The sequence below is a fragment of the Astyanax mexicanus genome, chromosome 7 (genome assembly GCF_023375975.1).
Source record: "Astyanax mexicanus isolate ESR-SI-001 chromosome 7, AstMex3_surface, whole genome shotgun sequence".
Taxonomy (NCBI): domain Eukaryota; kingdom Metazoa; phylum Chordata; class Actinopteri; order Characiformes; family Acestrorhamphidae; genus Astyanax; species Astyanax mexicanus.
Window position 1 is genome coordinate 49,060,871 of NC_064414.1, and position 16,175 is coordinate 49,077,045.

Below are 16,175 nucleotides of genomic sequence, written 5' to 3' on the forward strand. Positions count from 1 at the left end.
AGATGTATTAAACACAGAGTGATCTATTTTAAGCGTTTATTTATTTTATTGTTGATGATTATGGCTTACAGCCAATGAAAACCCAAAAATCAGTGTCTCAGAAAATTAGAGTATTATATAAGACCAACTGGTTCTTTTGGCAGTGTGGGCAGTGTGCCAAATCCTGCTGGAAAATGAAATCTGCATCAGCAGAGGGAAGCATGAAGTGCTTTAACCATCACTGATTATCAAGTCTAAAGTCAGTGCATTTTTGTTTTCCCACAAAATCTTACAGCACTTCATGATTCTCTCTGCTGAGAACTTTGATGGAGAAAATGTGCAATATGCATTAAACCAAAATTTGACTGGTGCAAAAGTATGGGCACCCTTATCATTTTATTGATTTGAATACTCCTAACTACTTTTTACTGACTTACCGAAGCACAAAATTGGTTTGGTAACCTCATTGAGCTTTGAACTTCATAGCCAGGTGTATCCAATCATGAGAAAAGGTATTTAGCCCAGAAGTGGCAGGCCAAGAAAGATATCAGAAAGGCAGAGAAGAAGAATGGTGAGAACAGTCAAGCACAATCCACAGACCACCTCCAAAGAGCTGCAGCATCATCTTGCTGCAGATGGTGTCACTGTGCATCGCTCAACAATACAGCACACTTTACACAAGGAGAAGCTGTATGGGAGAGTCATGCGAAAGAAGACATTTCTTATTATGCAAAATATATATTCTCATTATGCAAAAGCATACCTCAGGCGACTCTGTTTGTGGCGTGCTTGCAGAAATGGCTTCTTTCGCATCACTCTCCCATACAGCTTCTCCTTCTGCAAAGTGCGCTGTATTGTTGAGCGATACACAGTGACACCATCTGCAGCAAGATGATGCTGCAGCTCTTTGGAGGTGTTCTGTGGATTGTCCTTGACTGTTCTCACCATTCTTCTTCTCTGCCTTTCTGATATTTTTCTTGGCCTGCCACTTCTGGGCTTAACAAGAACAAGAAATCTCTGAGACAACTTTTTGTATCCTTCCCCTGAACAGCTATGTTCAACAATCTTTGTTTTTAGATCATTTGAGAGTTGTTTTGATGAGCCCATGATGCCACTCTTCAGAGGAGATTCAAATAGGAGAACAACTTGCAATTGGCCACCTTAAATACCTTTTCTCATGATTGGATACACCTGGCTATGAAGTTCAAAGCTCAATGAGGTTAACAAACCAATTTTGTGCTTCAGTAAGTCAGTAAGAAGTAGTTAGGAGTATTCAAATGAATAAAATAATAAGGGTGCCCATATTTTTGCAAGGTTCAAATTTTGGTTTAATGCATATTGCACATTTTCTGTTAGTACAATAAACCTCATTTCAATCCTGAAATATTACTGTGTCCATCAGTTATTAGATATATCAAACTGAAATGGCTGTTGCAAAAACCCAAATATTTAGAACAAAAAATTATTAAGATTAATAGGGGTGCCCAAACTTTTTCATATGACTGTATATATATAATATTAAAATTTTCTGAGATGCACCTGTGTCTCTTGTGAACAAGCTGCTTCATGACTATATAAAGCCTCACTTTAAAGTGTGCCGACCTGTTAATTGTACGGTTACACACATCCTGAGACTCAGTGCTGTTTATAGGTCAGTGTGTCCTCTGAGAGACATTACCCTCAGCACACAGCGAGACATCGGCCGCCTCGGCGGAGACACACACTGACCCCTGCTGACAGAGGCAGCTGCCGTGGGGCTATTTTAGCCGGTGAGGTAAAGGCATGTTACTCTGTGAGTGTGTATGAATGTGTGTGAATGTGTGTGTGTGTGTGTGTGTGTGTGTGTGTGTGTGTCACGGTGTCAGGGTGGATATTTCTGCAGTAGACGACCTCTGACCTGTGTCTCGGCCACCATGTACTCGTCGGGCTTCAGATGGACGGTGAAGGCTTCCCGGATCTCCCTCTGTCCATCATACAGAACCTGCACCTCCACCACGTGTTCCGTCTCGCCTTCCTTAAACTCCACGTCTGCAGCACACGCACATATATAATCATTAATATATATTTCAACTACAGAAACTGTGAGTGCGGTTATAGCTTGGCAGTGTTGCTGTGGTATCGCTGTTAGTTTCTAAGATGTGTCTATGGTATTGCTGTTGGTTGCTAGAATGTGGCTAGATGGTTACTATGCTAAGTGGTTTGGTTAAGGTGGATAGGGTATTGTTTGGTAAGGCATTACTATGTGTTGGCTAAGGTGTTGCTAAGGGCTTGCTTGGTGGTTGGTGTGATTTAGGTGTCATTAAGTGTTGCTAGGTTGTTACAATACTACATGGTTGGTTGTGCAGTGGTTGGTAAGTGGTTCATAACTTGTGGCTAGACTTAATATGTTGGTTATTATGGTGTTGCTAGGTGGTTGCTAAGGTTTTTGACAAAGTCTAGGTTGCTCAGGTGCTGCTAGGTTGTTACAATACGAATTGGTTGGTTTATAAGATGATAAGATGTTGTTGCTTGCTAAGGTATTGCAATGAGTTTGCTAAAGTGTTGCTAGGGGCTTGCTAGGTGGTTGATGTGATATAGCTGTTGGTTGCTAAGATGTCAATAGGTGTTTACTATGTTAATTGGTTGGATGATAATGTGCTTGGAGATGTTTGCAATGGTGTTGTTATACTTAAGATGTTAAAATGCTATTGCAAGATGGTTGCTAAGGTGTGGCTATGGTATAGAATGTGGTTGCTTAGGTATTGCTAGGTGATTAAAATGCTACATGGTTGGTTGTTGCAGTTGTTTTTAGGAGGTTCATAAATTGTGGCTCTGCTTAATATGTTGGTTACTAAGGTGTTGCTAGGTGGTTGCCAAGGTGTTGACAGTCGCTAGGTTGTTTCTATGCGAATTGGAGATAATTAAGATGTGGATTGCTAAGGTATTGCTAGGTGTTTGCTAAAGTGTTGCTAGGAGCTTGCTAGGTGGTTGGTGTGGTATAGAGACTGGTTGCAAATATGTCACTAGGTGTGTACTATGCTAACTGATTGGGTGAAAAGGTGTTGCTATACTTAACTTGTTGGTTAAGCAGGTGTGGCTAAGTGTTTGCTAAGGTGTGGGTTGGTGGTTGAGAAGGTGTTGGTAGGTGGTTCAAAAAGCGTGGCTATACTTAATATGTTGGTTACAAAGGTGTTGCTAGGTGGTTTTCAAAGATATTGACAGTCTAAGTTGCTAGCTTGTTATGTGAATTGGTTGGTTTATAAGATACAAAAGATGTTGATCACTAAGGTATTGCTAGGTGTTTGCTAAAGTGTTGCTAGGGGCTTGCTAGGTGGTTGGTGTGGTATAGAGCTTGGTTGCTAAGATGTCAATAGGTGTTTACCATGCTAACTCATTGGGTGATAAGGTGTTGCTATGTTGGTATATGTTGATGTGAATGAATGTGTCCTGCTGTATTTGCTGACCTTGTGATAGGGGGTTGTAATCCTCTCCAGAGGTTGCAGAGCCGTCTTTAGTGTGAACCCTCACCACAGAAACCTTGGAGGTGTCTCCCAGGCGGAGGACGGGGATCTTCACCACGGCGATCTCCCCGGGAGCCTGTGGTTCCTTCACACTGTACTTAATCTCAGAGAACCTTATGATGGACTCTGAAGGAAGAACACACACTGAGATTAGAATAAATCTAGAACTTTTTGAGGTTAGAACATAGCTGAACATCTGCTGTGTGACAGAACAAATAGTGAACTCATAGGTTTAGTGTTTCTTTTTATGTTTTAATATTCTAGAAAAATAAAGTTTAATGATGCCAATCTCATAAAACAAACTTTGTTTAATCACCAAAATCCTTAAATAACTCCAAAATAGCAACCTTACAGAAGAAGGATCATTCAAAATTCCTGAGTTTCGTCCAATGGGCCAGTGGACATCTTCCAACTCTCTCACTTGGAGAAAAGCTGTCTTTCTGCAAGTTTTAACTCCAACCCAATCCAATCCAATGTGTGTTAAAAGCTCAAATATTAGTGTACTCACTGTCTTTTCTGTCAGCGATGGTGACCAAAGTTTCCTTCTGCTCTCCCAGTGCAGCTCCGTATGGAGTCTTGCTCTTGGGCGTTCCCAAAACCAGTCGGAATTCCTCGTCCTCCTCATGGATAGAGTCATCCACCAAGGTCACCACACACGGCTTCTCGTTTTCACCTTTGGAGACACATTTCAGAACAAATGGGTCAGTAAGGGCTTTTTAATTATTATTATTATTTTTTACATTTAAAATTCTAGGGATGTATCCATATGTGTGGTACAGGTGTTGGTTGCTAAGGTGTTGACCACATGGACCACATAGACATTATTCAACCACTTAATTCTTTACACTAACACTTCCCCAACCTCACTTACATTCAAGAACACTTTACACATGATTAAGTATTTACAGATTCACTTTTCAGAACTATATTTGTTACGTATGCATATTTATATTTATTTATATTTTCTATTTCTATGGCACATCAGTCACTTTCATAATCAATGTCATTGCACCTTGCACTTTGCTCTGTTAATTATTTAATTATTTAATGACCATTAGCAACATCTACTGCACTACTCTGTTTACAGATAGATCCTTACCTTTTATAGAAAGTTTTTTTACACCCTTATATTTGTTCTATTCTTCTGTGCTTTAATTTATGTTTGAATATGTTTCTTATTGTATTGTGTTGTTGCTGCTGATGGATGCCTAAGGTGCTGCTGTGGAATTGGTAAGCAGTTGCTAAGGTGTTTCTATGGTACAGAATAGCGAGTGGATACACATTTCATATCAAACGGATCAGTAAAGACTGTGGTATTGAACAGTGGATTGTATCTAAAACATGTTGGAATGATCAGTGACTTGCAGACCTGGTAGGAAGGTGACGATGGAGGCGTCGGTGTTGGGCCTCTCGTTGTAGTCCATCATGACCTGGGCGGAGCCTTGGCGAGTGTAGCAGCGCACAGTGGACTTCTTGCTGATGTCTCCACTGCGGTAAATCATGGCTTTGATCTGACCATCAGCCTCGTCCACCTTGTACTCCGCCTCCCTGAACTGCACCCTGGGAACTGATATTATAGAAATTTTACAATATAAATATATTTCTGTCTCTATAGACCAGGGGTGTCCAAACTATGGCCCGCGTGCCATTATGGAGCGGCCCGCGAGGTATTTTAAAAATAGAATGAAAGTTGGCCCGCTGTTAAGCAGGTTTTTATAATGTGAGATTCAAAGTTTGAACGCTAGGTGTCAGAAACGGGCCAAAGAGTCTAAAAGCGGAGAGGGTGCGCATTTCAAGCGCAGAAAAAGGGGCAAAAGAGTCTAAAAGCGGAGAGGGTGCGCATTTCTAGCGCAGGAAAACAGGCCAAAGAGTCTAAAAGCGGAGAGAGTGTGCATTTCTAGTGCAGAAAAAGGGGCAAAAGAGTCTAAAAGCGGAGAGGGTGCGCATTTCTAGCGCAGAAAAACGGCCAAAGAGTCTAAAAGTGGAGAGAGTGCGCATTTCTAGCGCAGAAAAACGGGGCAAAGAGTCTAAAGGTTGCTGTAATTAAGGAATTTAATATTAAGAGACATCATGAAATTAAACGTAAATTTGAAAAATCTTAGTTTACACAACACTGTAAAAGATAAAGATAGTAAGTCAAGTAAAATGGTGCGTAAATGAAATAATCAGGAAAAAAGTATTATTTAAAGTGGTATATTTCATTATTTGTTTTATTACAGAGTCTGTGGCCCGTGACTTCAAATATATTTCTCCTTCTGGCCCCCAACAAAAAAAGTTTGGACACCCCTGCTATAGACTGTGTATAATCTGTGTTATGTGTGGAGGCTGGTGAACTCACGGTCAGTCACGGTGTCATTAATGGTGATGACGGTCTTGCTGGGCTCTCCCAGCACAGCGTTCATGGGCATACGCAACACCAGCTCAAACTTCTCTGGTCCTTCCAGCTCAGGGCGACCCAGGTCATCCAGGATAGTCACGCGGAACGTCTGCATGGTGACGCCGGGCGCGAAGTCCAAGTTACGACTGATGCCCACATAATCCAGACCCGCTGGAGACAGTCAGAGCAATGTGAAATATTATTAATAACAGTGACAGTATATAATTTACTCTAAATTGACATTTTTAAAACTTTTTTTAGCAGTACAGTGACGTAAACCAGTGTAAAATAAATCTCTGTAAAGTAAAGTTGTTGTTTTTTACCTTCTGCAGAGACGGGTTCACTCTTTCTGGAGCGCACGGTGACGGTAGCGGTTTTAGAGAGGTCAGTACCCGTCCTCCACACTCTCACCTCCACATAACCTGAACTCTCGTCCACGGTGTACTCTGTCTCTCCGAAATACAGCGACGGCTCTGCAGCACACAAACATAGAGACACATCAAGCTTCGCCAGCATCTTTAGTTTGTGGGTGGTGTGGTGCAGTGGATAACACCACCACCTGCTAAAGAGCTTCCACGTGGGAGTCTTGGGTTTAATTCCAGGTCTGGGTAACTGTGTGCTGTGCTACTCCAAAAAGAGTCCTTGGGCAGGACTCCTAACACTACATTGGCCCATATTTGAGTTTATTACTGAGTAATCTTGGTTTTCACACTGTAATGATGAATGAAGTTACACTTAGCTTTACAATCAACACTCTAAAATCAATTACACTCAACACTCATCCACACACAAATTAGTGAGAAGTAGTAGCCAATCAGGGACAGCATATTCTCAACCGGAAACAACCGTCTACCTGGAGGATTGCATTGGGCACTAAGGAGTTGACCCAGCACAGAGTGCCAATCCATATCTGGACATACAGTCATACACACATTCATACACATACATACTTATACCCACACACACACACACACACACACACACACACACACACACAAGCACACACACACACCAGGGCAATTTAGAGTATTAATTTTACCTGATCTCTATGTTTTTGGACAGTGGGAGTCCATGGAGGAAACCCACGTGGACACAGGGGGAACAGGGAAATTCTACTCAGATATGGACTTGAACCCAAGTCTTCAGTGGGCATGATGCATGATGAAGTCTCAAATTTCACCGTTTTAGTTTGAACATTTTTTAGAAAATTCCAAATATGAGTAGGGGAACCATTTACAAAGCAGTAAAATAAATGCAATATTTATTTTGCCCAAGAATGATTTATTAACCCCTAATTTTCAACACAAATATGGGTGCAGAAACCTTTTACAAAGCAGTGAATCTACGCTATTTAAATTTTTTGGCCCACAGTGATCATCATTACATTAACCCTTCTGTTATGATACTGGTTAAACTGACCCGTCTTGAAGTTTGAAGATCTAGAAAAAATAGTTAAAAGTATTTTTTTGTATAAAACTTCTTCTGCTTGCCTTAATTATTGTAATCAACATATAATATGAAAATGGTTCATCTCACATAGCTGCAACAACCCCCTGCAAAAACCAAAACTAAAACAAAACTGCATGTTTTAATGTTATGTAAAACCACTGTTTTTTTGGATAATTAAACATGCGATGCGGTCAATATGACCCGGGAACACCACTGCTGGTTCTGGTAAATAAAAATAATAGGAGGGTAAAAAACCTCTACAGTATAAAAACCATTACCCTTTAGATGTTAAGTAAACTCTGAGCACTACACTGATCACTGTGTGTGGTATATCATCCTGTCCTCACAGTCAGTAGGGAAGTCCAGGTGACTCAGGCTCCTGTCTGACCCATTAACGTGTCAAAGAGACGGCCTGTGTCATCACCCACTAACAGCACAGGAAACCACTGTCACTGCTTACATCCTGCCCTACAGACAGGCTAGACAGCCCCCCCCTCGCTGATACCTCGGCCAAGAGACACTCTATAGCGTGTGTGTGTGTATCGGTGTGTGTGTATCGGTGTGTGTGTGTAGAGTGAGAAGGCGGGTGGGAAAACATCCATAGGCATCCTATAGAAGACAGTCTGAACACACACCACAATAAGATGCCTTAACACTGGCTGGAGTCCAAACCACAGCTTTAGCCCAACTTACTGAACTTCCCACACCCCCATCTCATCCCTCTCCCACACACACACACACACTACTGAGGTCTCACCGTTAGACCCACCAAGAAGTCCAGCCCGAGATAGAGAGAGTTGTGGTCCACATTGTGTGTGTGTGTGTGTGTGTGAGTGTGAATTCTCCTCTGTCACATTAGACAAGAAGAGAGAATAAATATACACGCATTATTTACCCATAAATCTCTCTCAGGCTCGGCTTTGCCCACATCCGTCTTTCAGTGGAAGGATATTCTAAAGGACAGAGGAGGGACCACCCCTGAAACAGGGGGCTGCGGCTTCTAATCATGACTAAACTGCAGAGCGGAGAGTGAAAAGTGGATGGTGAAAAGACCCAAATAACCCAAGTGTAGTGAAGAGATGTAGAGAAGGCCAAAAAAAGCTGCATTCAGAGCTGTTATGTAATATTCAATATTATAATAAAATACACCCCCTTATAATCACCGTCTCATCACACCATTTCTATTAATGGCCAAATTAACTAATGAGTTTTTTTTAAATAAGTTATAGTTTGACCTGCTGCAGGATATTAATACTAATATCTCTACAACAAACACAAATACAAGGACAAAAGTATTGAGACACTGCCCATTCAATATTACTTTTCAAATGAATTGTATTAAAATGGTTCATCCTGCTTTTGGCTACGTTCACATTACAAGCCACATTCCTCAAATGAGATTTTTTGCTTATATCGGATCTTGATGGTTCACATTTACAAATGTAAGTGAGCTGTATTTGTGTGTAATATGAACGAATGTGTCCCTGAAATGCCTCACATGCGCACATTGATACAGTGTGTGTATAAACATCACCTTCTTCACCAACAACAAAAAAAAAGGTCTAATTTTAATGGATGACTCATAGCTTTACAAAAATGAAATGGATGAGTTAGCAGCTCATAAGTGGAGCTTCTTTTGCTGGAGTGAAGAGTAAACAGCTGGTCTAGGGCGGGCGCCAGGACATATACAGTGTGGGGGGGGTGTCAGATGTTTCAGGGGGGTGGTGGTGCTTATTCAAGTGAAACTAATTTTGCCATTTTCTGATATCCATTGTTAAAACTTTTAGCCAGCACCATTACCTAACATTTCACTGTGGTGCCCGCCCACTCTCATCACCGCGACAGTTTCATTGGGTAAATGTGACCAATTTTAACAGTTTTAACAACACGAATCACACATTTGACTGTGAATTACGAATTGTGTTTTAATGCGACGTTTAGGGACCAATAAAGCTACGAAAAACGCTTTAGAAACCAACTGCTTCAGAAAAAAAGGTAAATTATTTTTTTAATATTGTAAAATAATTAGGTCTTATTAGGAACATTAAGGGGGCGGGACACTTATCCCCCTGTGATGCCGGGCCTGAGCTGGTCTGAAGTTCATGCTCAGGTCGAGGAGGTGAAAAAATGGCAGGCGGTTTGCTTTTGCTGTTTTTGCAGCTATAGCTGCTCAGCTGCACCAAGAGATGTGTGGGTACGAGAGAGAAGCGCGTAGCGCTAATGCTAATGAGTAAAAGCAAAAAGACTCATGAATTATGATTTTACCATTCACATTCGTATCGCATGGATCGGATGCGTATCTGATTTAGGACCACATATGAAAAAAGTGACTCAAATCTGATTTGAAAAAATTCAATTTGGCACGTTTACACAGCAAGGAAAAAAATCTGATAACCAACTTTAGTGGGGTCATGATGTTTAATTTGATGATGTTATCAGTATTGGAAATGCTTTTCAAATACTAGACTAGACAAGTCGTGTTTGTGTGTGTAATTGCACATCTGTGTTAGCAATGGTTGCAACCTAAAGTGTCTAAATGTACAGTATTCATCAGAGAGGGCTGTCCACAAACATTCGGACATAAAGTGAATGTAACTGAGATACTGTGAGTCTCTGGTCCACACCCCAGGTGCTGCTAATCCATGCTTTGTCTTCTCTATGATGCCTTGCATGCGCCGCTATCGTTCAGCAACAAGTTCTTTCATGGCCTGTAGCGTCTCTGTTTGTTTAGTTTGTGCTTCAGGTTTCTATCTTGTCGCTCTCTCGTTTTTGTTTGTGTGTCCATCGATTATCCATCACTCCTTTAAAGCTCTGAATGCTCTCAGTGTACGCTAGATTTTCCCTCCGTCGCAACGCTAAAGCCATATTTGGACGCCTGGTAACGCGATCGCTCCAAACAAGAGGAAGGAGAACAATAGAGTCTGAGAGGGTCCAATAACGGCCCACAAACCCCTGCAGGACCAGATCAAAGTGCTTAACGGAGATCGTGTCCACACTTGTAGAGACTGGGACTAGTGGTGGTTCTTTTGTGTGTTTTAGCTAAAAGGGCTGTAGGGCTCAGCAAAGTCAATATACAGCAGCATCGTAAGCAGTTAAATGTAGATTACCTTCAGAAGTTACTGTCTCTCTAAAATCTAAAAGCAAACAGTTTTGCTTTTAAAAAATGTTTAGTGATTTGTTTATAATAAAACGTCTAAACTGTAACACATTCAAATCATGGGAGGGATTGAAAACTTTATCATCAGCCAAAAAATAACAGTATCAAAAGTTATTTTTTATATAGTTAAAAATTTCAATTAGAATATGGATGAATTGAATGTACTGATTGAACAGATAAGTCATTAGATATTATTAAAGAAGTTAAAAGTTACAATGTTCATTGTACTGAACATCCTTTTGGGTGTATATGTCACAGAATTTGCTCTGATTTTTTTTTTTAAGTTGTCAGTACCCGTCAAAAGTTTGGACACATCTTAAATTCAGTGTTTTGTCATTATTTAAAATAATAGTTCTGCTTTAAAGACATATAAAATACATTTTAAAGACATCATTATAGACATCCTAACTAAAGCTTCTGTTGTAAATAAAGTGTTGAACAAACCAGAATATGTTTTTATATTTTATATTAATATTTTATATTTATTATGTTTTAGATTCTTCAAAGTAGCACATCTTGTCTGGATTTTCTCAGTCAGTTTTATGAGGTAGAGTCACCTGGAATTCAGGCTTTCAGTTAACAGCTGTGCTGAACTCATCAAGAGTTAATTACTTGAATTTCTTGCCTCTTAATAAAGTGTTTGAGAGCATCAGTTAAAGTAAAGTAATGAAGAGGTAGAGTTACAGGTATACAGTGAATAATGAATATTTAAGTAATGTTCTAATCCAGATTATGAGAAGCAATAACTACTCATCTAAATAAAAGAAACAATATTTTAAGAAATTTTAAGAACTTTGAAAGTATCCTCAAGTGCAGACGCCATCAACGACCATCAAAAACGTTATGATGAAACTGGCCCTCATCAGTACCGTCCCAGGAAAGGAAAAGCAAGAGTTTTCTCTGTTGTACAGGATAAGATAATCAGAGTTACCAGCCTCAGAAACCACAAATTAACAGCTCCCAAGATATTATGGTTTGTTTAACACTTTTGTCTGGTTCTGTACACAGAATATGTACATGTCTCTGACTGTTCTACAGTGTTATAGAACTGGTATAAGATCACTCTTTTATTACAGAACTGCATTAAGAGTCTATATGACTGAATTAGAGCAGCGGAGGAGAACAGAAGGGAAGGGAAGCTCCTGGTGTTATGAGATATGTCTGTGGTCCTGGTCCGAGTTCAGAGAGCTTTTCCCTGTAAAACGTCGACTTAAACTCAGAGTCAATCTGCAGTCTCCTGTTACCGCTGCAGACTCCACATCATTAAGTGACTGGAAGAGTGGAACGCAGCCACATCCTGAACCACTCTGATCTCACTTCAAAGCTGCGTGTCTTTCCTTTTTTCCTCTCTTTCTATAGCTCAGCTGCTAAAACAAAAGCTTTCATTCAGCACAATATCAGTAATCACGGATCACATGTTCTGTTTCTGCATCACAGACTCTCCAGCCAGCTTTCCTGTCCTGCTGCAGCTGAACATAATGAAAGGGTGGCTTTTCTAAAGTACCTGCGCATACGGTGCATTTGTAATCCAATGCACTGTAATATTACAGCCTAAATCACTGTCTTTTTCGCAATATTATATCATATTTAGGTTTATATCTTTTTGAGGACTACTATTAGTCCCAGTCTCTGGGCATGATGTCCACCCAGTGATTTGATCTGTTTTTTTTACACTCTAATATCTAAACCAGTCCAATCCAACAGCAAATTTATTCTGAAACATTTACATTTATTTTACCGTTTTTTTATCCTCATAACTGAACTTCTATCACAATTACTGTACCTTTACATTTTAATACACTAAAAAAAACATTTTGAGTAAAATTTACTTTAAAACAGTTTCGCAACTTTTTGCATTTCTTTTTTTTAAGATATTTTTAATTTCAGATAAATTTAAGTAACTTCAACTCGGTTTCAAGACTTAAATGTTACATGGAGTAAATAAGTGAACTGAACTTCAGTCAATCCTTTCTTTTAGTAAACTTTACTTAATTTCTGCATACAATATTACCTAATTACAATTACTTAATTTATACAATATTACTCAAATAATTTATGATACATAATATATAATAACATAATTATAATTTCTGTTTTTTTTATACTTTTAGTTAAAACACACATATTACAATGTCTCAACACATTCGAATGTATTACATGCCATCCATGTGTTGAGACAGTGTAATATGTATGTTTTAACTAAAAGTATTTAAATTTCCGAAATTATAATATATTGTGAGTAATATTGTATAAATTAAGTTATTTTAATTAGATCACTTATTTACTCTATGTAACATTCAAGTCTTAAATTTATCTGAAATTAAATTTACTTAAAAAAAGCAAATGCACAATGTTACTCATTTTTTTCAGTGTAGGCCCACAAATTTTACATTGTTATCAAATAATTACTGTATTTTTCATACTATAAGTTGCACTTCAAATCCTTTAATTTTCCCAATAATTGTCAGTATGTATGAAAATTGACCAAAAAATAAATGTTTATTGATATTGCACCTTTTAGTATGAAAAATACAGTAATATGAGTTTATGCATTAATAACAGGAATAATACCAACAAAAAAGTTAAAGATACCATTTTGCTATAAGAGAAGGGAAAAAAAATGTAACTGGTAAATTGTACCAATATATGTATATATACAGTACTGTGCAAAAGTTTTAGGCACCTAAGCAAATTACACTAATCCATTTATCTCAGCAATATGAGTGTTTTTACTTGAAAAAAGCACCACATATGATTTAAACAGATGCAAATAAACATAAATACAGTAAAATGTAAGAAGAATTTCTCATTTTTAAGTAAGTATGTTATATCCTGTGAGCCAAGCTGAAGAACAAAGTGTAGAGGTTCCAGATTTCTCCTGGATGCTCCTCAGCCAGCATGTGTATATTATGTTCAGTTCCGTCAGCAGCTCACCTGATTTACCACATTTACCAGTAATTTACCAAAGCAGGTGTTGATTAATATGATGAGAACTAGAAATAACTCTAATAAACTTGGATAAGGAGAGAAAAGTACAGTTTTTTGTAAAATTGTTGTTTGTATTTATTGCAATGCTGTAATGTGTTTTACTGAGCTAATAAACACTTACTGCACAGATAAGAAGAAACTTTTACTTAAAATTCCCACAGGTGCCTTAAGCATTTGCTTAATACTGTACATATATCATATATAAATATATATTTAAACTCACCATCATCACTGTCTGCCAGGATAACCACCTTGGCACTGGGGAAGCTGGCCCCCACCTGGCCTCCCATGGGCATGCTCAGTGACACATTAAAGCTCTCCTCCTCCTCATACAGCGAGTCGTCGATGATGATGATTCTGCACAGCTTCTCCCGCTCGTCCTTGTCGAAGCGCAGGACACTGGTGTGATCTTCGGGTCGGGTGATGTAGTCGGAGTAGGAGAGCACCGTGCTGGGGATGGTGCCGGTCGCAGTGTCTAAACAGAAAGGGAGAAAAAGAAGAATTTTTAATGTCTGTAAACCTTTAAACCAAAGAAGTCTTTAGTAACTGATATGAAATATCAAGAATAATGATCATTAGAAAGGGATCTAAAAAAAAATGCACACTTAACCCAGATTAGTTGACTTTACTAAAAAACTGCATGGAACCCATTACCTTAAATGACTTAATTACTTAATATTAACTAAATTCGTGTGAAGTTTGAAGTTTGTTCATTGTTTTGAAATGGTAGAAAATGAATTCTTTAGTTTAGGTAGTGTAGCGTAGTTTAATGTAGTGTAGTTTAAGTATACAAACATTAAAACAAATAATAACATTATTAATTTCTACTTTAAATATAATTAAGAAAGATTACTTTTTTATTAAATTAGGTTACAAAAAAGTTCTAAAGAAATGTTTTTTTTTAATTACTCAGAAAAGTAGAAGAAGAAAGAAAATGCTATAGAGTTACTATAGCTGCTCAGAAAATAATGCTTGTTCTTACAGCCTATAACACGGAGGCCAAGCAGTTAATCAATATATATGATCCACAAGTTTACCTAAGGTAGCTCGGGGGGAGTAACTACACACTGATGGTGAGTGTTATGCAGAAAATTGGGGACACAACCAGTATGCAAATAGTTTGTGCTCTTTATATATGTAATATATTCTAATTAATCCCCATGTTTAAAGAGCCACTGACCCATATTTTTTTCAATTAATAGCTGAAATGTGTGTCCTTTGCATAAATTAAACATGCTAGTCCTGCTTAAATTTTGTATAGACATTTTCTAACCTTTAAAAAATGCTTTTATTGTGGTAATTTCTGCCTCTGCAGCGCCCTCTCGGGTTCTACTGTGTTATAGTTGAGAATGATGTTTCTGTGTACTTTCACAATATGCAGATCAGACAAACAATAATATCGCACCCCCTGCTGACGTCCAAACACCTGCGTCTCACCGCTATCAGAGGCACACTGCTGCAGATGCAGCTCAGCCAATCAGCTCTCCCTCCTGCCCTGCCTCTAAACCCATACATCACCCAGAGCCCCTTCCAAACTGCCACTCCTATTTTTAAATATTTATTTTTTTTTTCAAATTTGAGCTGAGCGTGGAGTCAGAACAAATCAGGGGGTTTAAGAGCTCTTTTAAAATACTTAGAGCATCTGTAGATGATCTTTTGAGAACTATTTAAATAATGTTGGACCAAATATTTATTAAATAGAAATAAAATGAGAAACCCAGAACAGTTTTCAGGTTTAAGACCTTGTATAACACTTTTTATTATATAATGCATTTATAACATGGTTATACATATGATTACTGGATGTTTGCATAACCATGTTTTGATATTGTAATCTATTGACACTTAAATATGAGATATATAATATTCGCTAAAAGATTGGTATTGCAGTGTTAGGACTGACCTTGCTGTGTGTAACAGACGACCATAAGCTCCTGACTCGCATCTCCAGACCTGCGTACAGGAACCAGCAGCTCACCGATGTCCTCCTCTATCAGAAACTCAGCCTGAGGGATGAACACGGTGGACTCTGACAAAAAATAGAAATAAAAAAGGGCAAATTAACAAATAACCACCTAACCTTCTACACATTTTAACTTCTTAAGAGGTCTGCCACCCACAGTCATGGCCAATGTCAGAATCATTACACTTATCTCAAGCTAAATAACCTAAGAAATGTATTCTTACCATCTCCAGGGTCCACAATCTCCACAGTGGCTTTGTCTGGGTACTCAAGTACTGCCATCACAGGTTCTGAGAGCTGAATCTCGAAGGTTTCTGAAGTTTCAAACTCTAGATCAGTGAAGATCTTCACCCTCCAGGTGGCCGTGGTCTGGCCTGGGTTAAACTGGACCTGCTTCTGGGCTTTTCCACGAAAGTCCTTGTCCGTCTTGGCAGTGCCGTCCTTAGTGCCGATGCCTGAGAGAAATTAAATATCAGATTTACATGTATTCCAGTGATTTGTCAAAGTTTTGTGAAGTTATTGAGAAGATTCCCCAAACAGAATTTCTCAGTATTGCACAGCAAGGTTTACAAAAGTAATGAATAAAGTAAAAAACAATAGTTTTTTTTTTTTTTTTACTTTTTAAAATACATCGAATTTCATAATGAATGGGGCAATCAAATGCTCATAAATTTAGAATAAAACCTTTTTACTATATAAAATCTAAATTCTATTGAAAGTTGAGATTTTTACCTTCTCCTGTTATGGAGTGATAATGCTAAA

At 38.6% G+C, this 16,175-nt stretch overlaps 1 protein-coding gene across 1 annotated transcript in view; it reads right to left on the reverse strand.

Annotated features, from left to right (window-relative positions):
• frem3 (Fras1 related extracellular matrix 3) overlaps window positions 1-16,175 on the reverse strand; it is a 64,492-nt gene that overhangs the window by 16,629 nt on the left and 31,688 nt on the right. Inside the window, exons 4-12 of the mRNA XM_049481362.1 lie at window positions 15,638-15,868; window positions 15,354-15,479; window positions 13,674-13,925; window positions 6,180-6,329; window positions 5,818-6,027; window positions 4,849-5,046; window positions 3,988-4,152; window positions 3,423-3,605; window positions 1,877-2,007 (exon numbers count right to left, since the gene is read on the reverse strand). Coding sequence (XP_049337319.1) covers window positions 1,877-2,007; window positions 3,423-3,605; window positions 3,988-4,152; window positions 4,849-5,046; window positions 5,818-6,027; window positions 6,180-6,329; window positions 13,674-13,925; window positions 15,354-15,479; window positions 15,638-15,868 — 1,646 coding nt within the window. The remainder of the gene's footprint in view (window positions 1-1,876; window positions 2,008-3,422; window positions 3,606-3,987; window positions 4,153-4,848; window positions 5,047-5,817; window positions 6,028-6,179; window positions 6,330-13,673; window positions 13,926-15,353; window positions 15,480-15,637; window positions 15,869-16,175) is intronic.